General features: G+C 34.5%; 1 protein-coding gene across 2 annotated transcripts in view; it reads left to right on the forward strand.

The window, feature by feature from the left end:
* Positions 1–12,370, forward strand: part of LOC141535524 (uncharacterized) — a 227,502-nt gene that overhangs the window by 114,493 nt on the left and 100,639 nt on the right. For both annotated transcript variants that reach the window (XM_074255488.1, XM_074255489.1), the window contains one exon: positions 5,624–5,723. In XM_074255488.1, the coding sequence (XP_074111589.1) occupies positions 5,624–5,723 (100 nt within the window). The remainder of the gene's footprint in view (positions 1–5,623; positions 5,724–12,370) is intronic.

Here is a 12,370-nt window from a genome sequence, read left to right on the forward strand (position 1 = left end):
TTAAAATTGAAGGGTGCCACTGGAATTCTTATCACAAAAATTATAACAATTAAATTTACAATAAATTTTAAATTTATTCCACTAACTTCGTACATAATCAATTATTATCTCACACAAACTCTTATACAATATCAAAATTTGCTTAATCCTGACAGTACCCTTTTATGGAGCGTCTACACTAAAGTTTCTATCAAAGTTTCTTATTCCTGATAGTACCCTTATATGGAGCGTCTATACCGCAGTTTCTAATTAAATCATGCTGTTCACCGGACCCTCACGCTCTAAGACTCTAGATTTGACCTTGGGTGGTCGCTCGGTCCCCTGCCCAAGGTTCAAACCGTCCTTAGCCCTTTCGCTGTCGCCCGGACCCTCACTACACGACTAAGAAACCTGAAGTCGACTAGAACAGAGGAAGATAACATGAAACTAGTCGACAACCCCCTAATACTAACTTCCTTGACAGCCCGTGACCGAGGAATATATAATGTAAATTAATTTCACACACACACAGACTTTTTAATAAAATAAATCTATCCAAAATAATACACTTGATTCTCATTAACAATGATTCATAAAATTCGCAACACACTTTACAAGATACCTCCCTAGGAATCAAATTTAAATTTTCTCGGTTTCTAACCATGATTTCGATAAATAATTAAATATCAATTCTGATTGCTTATAATTCTATTATAAATTATCAAAGACGCTTTCTTGAAACCAAAAAAGTTGACTAAATTAATTAAATTTTGAATTTAATCTGCCTAAATATATTCGGCTAAGCGTCCATCTTGAATTCCAAAGTGGATTTGAGACTGAAATATTAACGGCTAAATTTTTCAAGATCAAAATTTTATGACAATTATCTCGATAATGATTTACTGGAATTTGGAAACACTTATTTATCTAAGTCTTGAACAATTTTGAATTTAATGATAATTTTTACTTTCATAATTTTGTAATTTCAATTTAATAATTGATAATTTATTTCAAATTTCGAAGATTGATTTCAATGATTAATTTTGATTTTAATTTTTAGCAATTATTTTAAAGATTAATTTTGATTATTAATTCTAATTTTAACTTTTAGAATTGATTTAATTTTTTAGATTAATTTTAGTTATCAACTATATTTTAACTCTAATAAGATTGTACGTCATTTTTAATTTAATTATAATCTGTCTTAAAATTTATTTGAGAGATTTTATTTTACTTTCAACCTTTGATTTGATTTAACTTAATTTTAACTCTAACTAATAATTTTAATTTTACAAATTTTTTTTTTTAAATTATAGCTATTGTTGTCTTTTATGAGCAAAAAAATCAGCTAAGGTCAAAAAAATTTTTTTTAACTTATTTCAATATTTTTCAGTTTTCCGAATTTTTGCATTAAAAAATAGATAAAATCAAAAAAAATATATTATTATTATTATTATTATTATGAGTTTTACTTGTATACCAATTTTGGCTTTTACAAGGCTGATTGTCTCAGCGTCTTCACATATAGTTTTTTTCTCTCTATTATCATCGTATGTTACTCGCTTTTTTATATTCAACACAATCTTTCAACCCTAATCCACTTTTTATTATCAACATATTCCAATATATTCTCCACTTTTTTATTATCAACATTTTTTTTGCACTCTCTTTCAATATTATCAATATATTATTCTTGCACATATCTTTCAGTACTCTCGATGCGGCTGTGGACCGACTTGTGCTTTCTTGTACTGCATTTACCCTATTCCTCACCCCTTTCGATCGGTTGTTGGAATAGTGGCGATGGGGAAACCACAGAGAAAACCCATGCCAGTACAGTTCGGCTACCAGAGCGACCCCCGACGGTTGGTGTTAGAACTATTCTAACAACCGTCGGGGCTCGAACCCTCGCCTCACGGCATGATGTGCGACCGAACTAACGGGATAATGACTTAGTCCGCTCGGCCATCATGCCGCTTTAAAAAAAATATATTTTTTCTTCAGATACAAATTTTTCCGGCAACAAAGAATCGATATGGAAAAAAAAATTTTGAAAAAATAAATTTTTTTATTGCAAAAATATAATTAACAAGTTTAAGAAAATGTGAGCTTTACGGGAATTCGATGTCTGGATCCGAGGAAGTGCGCGTGTGCCATTGCCTTCAAATCGTTGTCGAAGAATCATGGGGGAAATAATAATAGTGTGAGGCAAATAATAACAAAAGTAAGCGGCCGCCCAGATACTCGGAGTTATTTCTTTTTTCATCTTTTTTGTTTCTAAGTCTTAACTTTTAAACAATCGATTCCAAAATTTAGGTATCAATCGATTCATAATTTCATGAATCGTAAAGATATCCTATCGTGTGAACTTAGGAATGAAGTTCAAACAGCTCAAAAGCATAGGGAAACAATCTCTTTGAGCTCGGAGAGCTCAAAATAACTCATAAATTGTACATCGTTGGTGCAATTTTAAACGCCTCAGTATGGATAACTTTTGAACGGCTCATCTGATTTTATCGTGGTTGGTGCCATTTGAAAGGGTTTGGCCAAACTTAAATTTTAAGTAGAATTTGAACCGATTCGAATCATTAAATTTTGAGAAATCTTAAAATAACTAAGAAAAAAATTTTTTTTGAATATGGTGTTTACACACTTTTTATATTAGCTTCACTCTTCAGAATTTTTAATTCAACAAAACAAATAATACTTTAAAAAAACTAAAAAATCACGCTTTTATACATAAACCAAACTAAAAACTTAAAAAAATAAATAATAGTTTTAAAAAACACGCTTTTTACATAAAATTAAACTAAAAAATAGAAAACAAATGTAAATTAAGAATAGTGTTAAAAAGTTTAATAAATATAAATTAATAACAGTGTGAATAAAAAAAAAATTAATTTATTTTAAAAAAAGCGTAGGGTGCATGATGTCAATAGTTATAAATATTTTATTGACAGATATGAGTAGAATGATTATTATTTTGATAATATCTTAAAATGCACCCCACAAAGTCAAAAAACTACATCAATGGCCGCCAACGACGTGAAAATCAGTTGATTCATTCAAAAGTTACGGCTGCTTGAAAATTCAAAAAATAGTGTTTTATCAAACATTAATCAGACTTTTGGACTTGAAGAACTCAAAAGCATAAAACAGCTAGTGTTTGAGCTCAGAGAGCTCAGAAATAAAAAAGGACATTTTTGAGCTCAAAGAGCTCAAAAACATTGTAATATGTTGAATTGAACGCTTAGGTACAGAATTGGTGAGAAGTTGCAGGGATGGCCTTTAGGGTCAACCGTTTTCCACATTTTTTTCTTATATCGATTCTTTGTTGTTGGATAAATTTTTATATAGAAAAAAAATAATTTTTTTTTAATTTTATCTATTTTTTAATGCAGAAATTCGAAAACAGAAAAATATTGAAATAATCTTAAAAAAAAGTTTTCGAGCTTAGCTGACTTTTTTGCTTATAGAAGACAACGATAGCTATAATTCGAAATTAAAAAAAAAAAAAAAAACAAAAAAGTAAATCAAATGCTTTTTCGCGTAGTGTAACGGGTTTTGTATTTCCTACGACTTGTACACTAATTATCAATGAAACGAAAAAGTAGGAATCTGCCAAAACGCCTATCCCGCTGCTCGGATTTATTACTCGTCGGAGTCCAGGATCGAAAAAGGAATGATAAACAATGTGGAAACCAAAATTTGCGGTCAAAAGAATAAATAACTTTATTATTAAATTTTTATTTACACAAGAAAAGACAAATAGCCCTCTACTACTACCTTTACAAAGGAAAATTTCGCGTTTTCGCGTTTACACGGTGACCATCGGTTGGTAACACTCCCACACACTCCCAACGAAATAAATTCGCGGTCTACTGTTCGCGGCTCTAATTACCCCGGTTGCCGTTGGGGGTGTCTGGTCGACAAACCCCAATAGCCCTACTCGGCCCTTCCCCCCAGAGGGTAAGCGGATGGTCTCCGTCTCGCCCCCACCTACTCGACTATTTTCACCTGCCATACCTCCGCTGAAGGCCGCGGTACGGGGAGTCCCTAATCTCCAGAAGTACTGAATCGCTTACCTTGGTCTCGGTCGGACTCGAAGGTAGAGCTCTTCCATTTTCGTTGTCCAAAGAATGGTCTTCTTCAGGAGAACTACTGCCAGGAGACTAGTTGCTAATTGTCATTAATTTTCCGGCTTTATTATTTTTCAAACAAGTCACTCACAACGAACCGGAATGATCGTTTTTGCCATCTATTTTGTATTTACAAACTATCAATTTAATTGGCTTCCCTTCATTCTCTATCCATTCGTTTTGCCAAATTCTAAGTTTTTATTTTCGATTTCAAATTATTTTACATTTTAATCGACATTTCGTTCATTCTCTATCCATTCGTTTAGTTCCCATATTAAATTTGGCTCGGGACTTATAAAATTTCCATTCCCCTTCCCCTTCCCCTTTTCCTTTGAATGAAAAATATTCATTCAAATAATTATTTTGGCGATTTAATCTTTTCGTCCAAATTAATTAATAGGCAATTTTTTAATCACCCAATATATTTTATTTTCAATATTTACGCGCTAGCAAATTTTGGAACAAGTAAACAAAATTTTCTTAAACCATAAACAAAAACGATTGTTAAGTAATATAAACAAGAATAAGTAAAATATTAATCGAGGTACACAAATCGGTGTCCCGACATTTAAATAACAAAAATAATAATAGTCCGTGGATAAACAAAAGAATGTTATACATAAATAACGATAATTAAACTGAAATAACCGGTCTTAAATAATAATAATACTTTGTTAACAATAATACAGTCAAAAACAAATGAAAATAATATCTTTCCGGCGGTTCCGGCTGGCTTAGTATCAGGCGAACATGACGATCGAAGAGTAGGTATTCCTACTGCTGCCTCGCTGTCTCGCTCGCACCGTTGCTCCCGCTGTCTGCGCGCTCACGCTCACCGTCTCACTCGCTCCCACTAGACCTTACGTCACAGTAGTTTTAGCTGTTTGCTTATAAGCGCTCAAGTGAAACTGCATTTTTTCCATTCAAAAATTAATATCTCGTAAACCATTAGTCGTGGAGATATCGGGTTTGGCTTACTTTGTTTCTTACTCAATTTTTTTAATTTTACACACAGCATGTCTTCACTACTTTTGCGTAGTTTCTGAAATATTTAAATTCAAAGCTACTTGCAAAAGGGTTGTATTTTAAACAATTGCATTTCTGCGATTTTTTTTTCCAGGGAATGATCTACATATTTTTCTGAGAATTTTAAATAAAAAACTGCAATTTACCCCATTTGGATTCGAAGTCGTAGGCAAACGGCCTAATATTTCCCTGTCGACTGGACTAAATACCACGCTATTTGAAAGCATGAAGCACTCAAAAATCACTGCTATTGAGCTTTTCAAAAATCTGAGACGTTCTTATCACATTTTATTTTCAATTTCTATACTGTGTTTGTTTTTATGCAAAGTATACCTATAAGTAGTATATGTAGTTGAGATTCGCTATTACATCATCAAACTACAATTAACTAAAATTGAATAATTACTCTACTCATTAAGATGTTATTGTTCTTGATAATTTAAGTTCTCAATAGATAACTATTTAAATTTTTGTTCCAGCCGAATTATAGCCGTAAAATCTGCCGATGAATTTTATAGTATTATGGGAGTTTTAACAAGAGAAATGCTCGAGTTCACAGATACAAACTGCTTAATCAAGGTTGTAAACTATATGTTTATTTATGAACAATCTCACTATAGAATATAATTATTATTTGCACCTTCTTTTTAATGTTACAAACATAGTATTCTTATTTCAGTTCGAAATACCACGATATTTTTAACTTTCTGCTTTTAAAACTAATTATTTTCAAAAGTAAGACATTATAAATTTGGAAAAATACGTCCGATTTGGAAAATGCGAGTTTTTATCAAATCTCCATTTTTTTGAAATCGTAGGCAGTCAGTTTGACTGTTTCCGACTTGGAGTCCGGCCATGCGAGCGTGCGTGAAAGCTCGCGCGCGCGCGCGCGCGTGTGTGTGTGTGTGTGTATGTGTGTATAAAATTTTGCCGTACAATACTTTCAGAATGAATCAACTGATTGGAATAAGCGACACGGTATTTGAAAATACTTATTGAGATTAAGATCCAATTAGAAGATGATTGGTCGAGCCATTTCAAAGATATTAGAAAAGGAATTACCAAAAAACAAATTTTTCTAAAATAACTTCAAATATTGGTTTAATCAGATCAAAATTCTTTAGCCTGTAATGACCACTTTTCGAGTACTTATTCGTCAATAAAATTACCCCCGGTTTGAATAAGTCTCGCCGGAGTCCAGGGTTGTACTGCGGAGATAATAAATCCAAATCAAGTTTTCAAAAAGAAATATTAAATATCTTGTAATCAAGGCATTTAGCTCAGTTCAATTGGTCACCCCTTTCTTCTTTGAAAAGGGCGCTACTGCGATATTAGACACGGTGTCCCAGAAACTGGGGCAGCATGAGAAGGAAAGACAAGGTCGTGAGAAGTTCGAGAGGAGTAGAAAATGACACTGAGAAAAATAATTCCAATTTAATAAAATTTATTCAACTAAAAAAATTTTAATTTTAATTATTAACAAATCAACAAGTTTATTTTCAATAATAAAATGTCTTAATAATTAATTGTACCTTGCTCAAAGTCTCGTCATAAATCGAATTCACTTTTGTCATAAATAAACTCAATGTCAACTACGTCAACCTGACAATAATTAACAAAACTTATTTTATCTACTTAAAATAAATTTAACTTAATTTTTACTTCGTCTACCAGACGGAATCTATTTTTTTTTCTTTTTTTTTATAAGTTTATTTATTTTAACTTTGCACTGATATCATAAGTCTTTGAGGACGGCAATTAATCCAGTCACATAATTTATAATATTTTTATAATACAAATAGTAATGTAGATTTTAATATAAGTTTAAGTATAATAAGATTAGTAGGAAAGAATTTATTGAGCAGATCTGGAGTCATTGGATTTTGGGAATCAACAATTTATCTCTAGTCAAGATCTTAGTAGACTGTTAGTCTACTAAGATCTTAATATGAAGTTTGTAGAGGTGACGGTTAGTGGAATGCGCTTTTCTGAACCCGTTTTGTTTTGTTGAGAACCATTGGTGGTTTTCTATGTACCAGGATAGGCGTTGGTTAATCATTTTTTCCATGATTTTCCCCAGATTGCAAGTGAGAGAGATTGAGCAATAATTTGTAGGTCTAGGATGGTCTTTTCCGGGTTTAGCTATTGGAATTATTGTTGCTGCTTGCCAGATCTTGGGGAATTCGTTATGACTCTAAATGAAATTATAAATGTCGAGTACATTTTGTAAGCTATTTATGGAAAGATGTTTGATCAGGATCGCAGGAGTTTCGTCTGGTCCCGGGTTCGAATTTTTGCATTGTCTGTTTGGTGGTTGAGAGGTGATTGGGGGTGGTATCGGTTTTGTTGATTCTTAATGTTAGAACGGAAAGCTTCAGAGAAGTTCTCATCACTAGAGTTGAAGAAGAACGAGTTAGCTAGTAGTTCAGATTTGTTTCTATCAGTCATGACTGGGTTGTTGACTTGATCTAGGAGAACAGTTGAGATGTTGGATGTTTTATTGCCGTTGATTTTTCTTATTTTCTTCCAGATCTGGTCAGTAGGCGTTTGTGCTTCAAGTGAGGAGATAAAGTCCTGCCATGATGTTCTCCTGGACTGTTTAAGGTTTCTTTTTGCTATTACGTGGCATTTTTTGTAATAGATAAATAATCCAAGGTTATTTTTGTTGTTTCTATGGTTAGTAAAGGCTCTTTTTTTCCTTCTAGCGATTTTTTTGTATCTTCTGTGCACCAGTCGAACTGTTTGGTTTTTTTATTCGCTGCTTTAAGAATAATTAGGTCGGTGGCTTTTTTAATGGTAAGAATGAGTTTGTTAATGGAATTATCTATTGTTTGTTCTGGGTTTGTTGGATTTAGGAGGCTGATTTTTTCTTCCGAGATTTGAGCGAAATGGGACCACTGAGCTTTGTTAAATATCCATTTAGGCGTGCTAGTATCCGAGTTGGATTTGATTGTTTCTTCGACGGATTTGTGAATGGGGAAATGGTCAATGTCGTACAGGCTCTCATTTACTCTCCATGCGGTTATATGTGTTGAGATTGGGCTAGTAAAAGAAAGATCGATGCAGCTTTCAGTACCAGACGAAATATTGAAATGGGTTAGCGATCTGTTGTTTAAGATGTTGAGGTTGTTATCGTCTATCCAGTTGTCAATCATGGCTCCTCTGATCGTGTCAGTATTGTGTGAGCCCCAGATGCAGTTGTGTCTATTGAAGTCTCCTAGAATAATACAGGGGTGAAATAATTGGTCTGAGATGTGAGATAATTAATTGCTTGTTAGGATATGACTGTTAGTAATTTTTAAGAGATTGCTGTGTAGTCAAAGTTTGTGTTACCGTGAAAAGCTTGGTGAAGCCGAACGGCTTCGTTAAGCCGTTTAAGAGTTACTTCAAAAAATATCAGAGTTATGTTAAAAAAACACTTGTTTCCAAATGTTTCGTCGACGATATCTCTCCAACCATTCATGCGATTTTCACGTTTTTAGCAGCGATTGACGTGGTTTTTCAAGCTTAAAGCCGTTTAAAAGTTATTCCAAAAGAACCACTTTTAAAAAAAAGTTTCTTCTTAATTTTTTTTTACACTAGTCACAAAAATTAAGGGATATAAAAAAAATTCCAAATTTTTTGGTGATTTTCAGCGAGCTGTAACTCCGAGGAAAATGATCGCACAGAAAAAAAAAAAAAAGCAAATTATAGCTCCAAGTGTCTAGTTTTTAGATATGACCATGAAAATTTTTTGTCATCGTCAGGTCTAGAGAAATCCTAAGAAAACTACTGAAAAAAATTTTTCGAAATTTTTTTCGTCTTAAAAAGGTCTACGGGCTTCAAAAAAATTTTTTCGATTGTTTCGTTTAAAAGCTCTTTTAGTAAATTTAATACCCTTTAATTTGACGTAATCAAAAGCCTGTACGATAATTTGCCGCGGAGTTATCGTCAATCAAAGCAAAAAGTTTTTTTGACTTTGGAAATCAATAACTCTGGAAATAATGACCGTATAGGAAATCGAAGGAGGGTTTTGAAAACTACACAATATTCTCTATAAGAGAACGTAAACCGCTTTTGAAGAAAAATTTTTTTGAATTGAAAACTCGGACTGAAAAAAGACAAAAATTCGCATAATTAAGGATATTTGGATAACTTGGTATAACTTTGGATAAAATGGATGAACGAAGGATATCGTTGGTAATTTTTAACTTCAAAGTGTCCCCTAAAATCCCTAAGAAATTCAAAGCGCTGCGATTTTTTGTTCATAGTGCCCAGAAGCTTCAAATTCTGTGTGTTTTCGCAAAAATCACCATTATGAGCAATTTTGTGATTTTTATTCATTTTTCCATTGAAAAAAATTTTTTTCAAAATTCTTTATTTTTCGATCAAAGAGATTGATTTTTCAAGAAATTTGAAAAAAAAAAATTTCAATTTTTTCGAAAATTTTTTCGAAATTTTCTCAATTTTTTTCGACTGTTGTTTTACCGCCGGCATTAGCGTTACCCAAAGCGTACCACGTGGAGGTTGCTCGGTCGGATTTACGCTTCTCACACACACACACACACGTGTGTGTGTGTGTGTGTGTGTGTGTGTGTGTGTGTGTGTGTGTGTGTGTGTGTGTGTGTGTGTGTGTGTGTGTGTGTGTGTGTGTGTGTGTGTGTGTGTGTGTGTGTGTGTGTGTGTGTGTGTGTGTCTTTGTCTGCGTGTTTGTCTGTTTGCAGCTGCCGAATGACCTCTGTACGCACGGCAGTAACTGCTCAGTACCGTGTTGCCACCTCTGTTCCGAATCACAGCTCGTAAACGCTCTTGCATGTTGATGCATCGTCGAATATCACGTTGCGAAATTCCTTGCCAACAACGTAACAACGCTTGAGTCAACTGATGAAGATTGTGCAGTTGCGGATAGTCTCGCCGCAATTGACGCCCAAGCATGTCCCAAACATGCTCAATTGGGTTCAAATCAGGACTCATCGCTGGATGATTAAGCGTTGTTACGTTGTTGGCGCGGAGAAAAGTTCGCGTACGAACTGCAGTGTGAGGACGAGCATTATCCTGCATCAAAATGAACCGTCTTGCCCCCATGCGTGTGCGCATAGGCAGGACGTGTGGCTCCAGAATTTCGTCGACGTACCTATCGGCAGTCAACGTCCCACGAACGATGACCAACGGGGTTCTGGTATTGAAGGACACGCCTGCCCACACCATGACTGATCCACCATTGAAAGCTGTAACTGGTCTCGTAAAACCATCCCGATCTCGTTCTCCACGACGGCGCCAAACGAGAGATCGTCTATCGCTGCCATGAAGACAAAATCGAGATTCGTCAGTCCATAATACACTGGTCCACTGTCTACGACCCCAATGGTGATGATCATGAGCATAGGCCAATCGGGCTCGGCGATGTCGTGGAGTGAGCATAGGCACGCGATTTGCGCGTCTAGCGCGTAGTCCTTGCTCTCGAAAGCGATTTCGAACCGTCGATGCCGATATGTGTTGTTGGGGAGGACGTTGTCGACGATTGCGAAATTGATGAGCGATCGTGTGGGCATGCGCAGTAGGGTTTCGACGAGCTTCTCGAATGATAGCTCGATCATCACGCTCGGTAGTGATTCGTAGTCTACCTTGACCCGGACGACGATCGTAACTTTGAGTCGCGTTAAATCGGGCATAGGCCCGACTGATAACGGACTGGCTCACTCCCATAGAAGCTGCTACTTCCACCTGACTGTAGCCCTCTTGAAGGAGGGTAACAATGCGAGCCACATCTGTGGCAGCTAAATGTCGACGAGGCATATCAAAAGGTGCTTATCAAAGAAAAGCTTACATAAAATTCACGTAAGGAATTTAGGCTAAAAAGAAAACGTAAAATTCAAGTTTTGTGTGAGGAAAAGCCGAACTCCGCGGGGGTATATCAATTTGTTTTTATTGAATTTTTAAAATGAGATTTAAAACTAAGGCAGTTGTAGCGGACAGAAAAAATTGAGTTAATTTTTTTGACAATAGTGAAACATTCTGAAGACGATAAAAAAAAAAATTAAAAAAAAATTTTTGATAAAAAAATTTCGAAAAAATTTTCGAAAAAAATTGAAAATTTTTTTTTTTTTTTCAAATTTTTGAAAAATCAATCTCTTTGATCGAAAAATAAAGAATTTTGAAAAAAATTTTTTTCAATGGAAAAATGAATAAAAATCACAAAATTGCTCATAATGGTGATTTTTGCGAAAACACAGAATTTGAAGCTTCTGGGCACTATGAACAAAAAATCGCAGCGCTTTGAATTTCTTAGGGATTTTAGGGGACACTTTGAAGTTAAAAATTACCAACGATATCCTTCGTTCATCCATTTTATCCAAAGTTATACCAAGTTATCCAAATATCCTTAATTATGCGAATTTTTGTCTTTTTTCAGTCCGAGTTTTCAATTCAAAAAAATTTTTTCTTCAAAAGCGGTTTACGTTCTCTTATAGAGAATATTGTGTAGTTTTCAAAACCCTCCTTCGATTTCCTATACGGTCATTATTTCCAGAGTTATTGATTTCCAAAGTCAAAAAAAACCTTTTTGCTTTGATTGACGATAACTCCGCGGCAAATTATCGTACAGGCTTTTTGATTACGTCAAATTAAAGGGTATTAAATTTACTAAAAGAGCTTTTAAACGAAACAATCGAAAAAATTTTTTTGAAGCCCGTAGACCTTTTTTAAGACGAAAAAAAATTTCGAAAAATTTTTTTTCAGTAGTTTTCTTAGGATTTCTCCAGACCTGACGATGACAAAAAATTTTCATGGTCATATCTGAAAACTAGACACTTGGACACTGGACACTACAATTTGCTTTTTTTTTTTTCTGTGCGATCATTTTCCTCGGAGTTACAGCTCGCTGAAAATCACCAAAAAATTTGGAATTTTTTTTATATCCCTTAATTTTTGTGACTAGTGTAGTTTTCTCCAAAGTTCTCAAAATGTATCGGTCCATATCGGTTCCTTAGAATTTAGACTTAGATGAAGTTTCTACCGAGGGCTACGTCCATGAAGCACTTAAACGTGACTTTCCTGATAGCCTGGAGATCAAACGGGTAAATCTGATAAAACCCACACCACGAGAAAGTCGGGCAGCTTTCTGCAAGATAGACGAGACCAGCGTGATTAAGGCCCTTGGCAAGGCTCGTCTAAAGATCGGTTGGGTTAACTGCCGTATACGGTCAGTTGTAAGAGTAACTCGCTGCTTCAAATGTCTTGGATTTAGA

The sequence above is a fragment of the Cotesia typhae genome, unplaced genomic scaffold (genome assembly GCF_013202065.1).
Source record: "Cotesia typhae breed Kobodo isofemale line unplaced genomic scaffold, CoteBio_Ctyphae scaffold_13, whole genome shotgun sequence".
Taxonomy (NCBI): domain Eukaryota; kingdom Metazoa; phylum Arthropoda; class Insecta; order Hymenoptera; family Braconidae; genus Cotesia; species Cotesia typhae.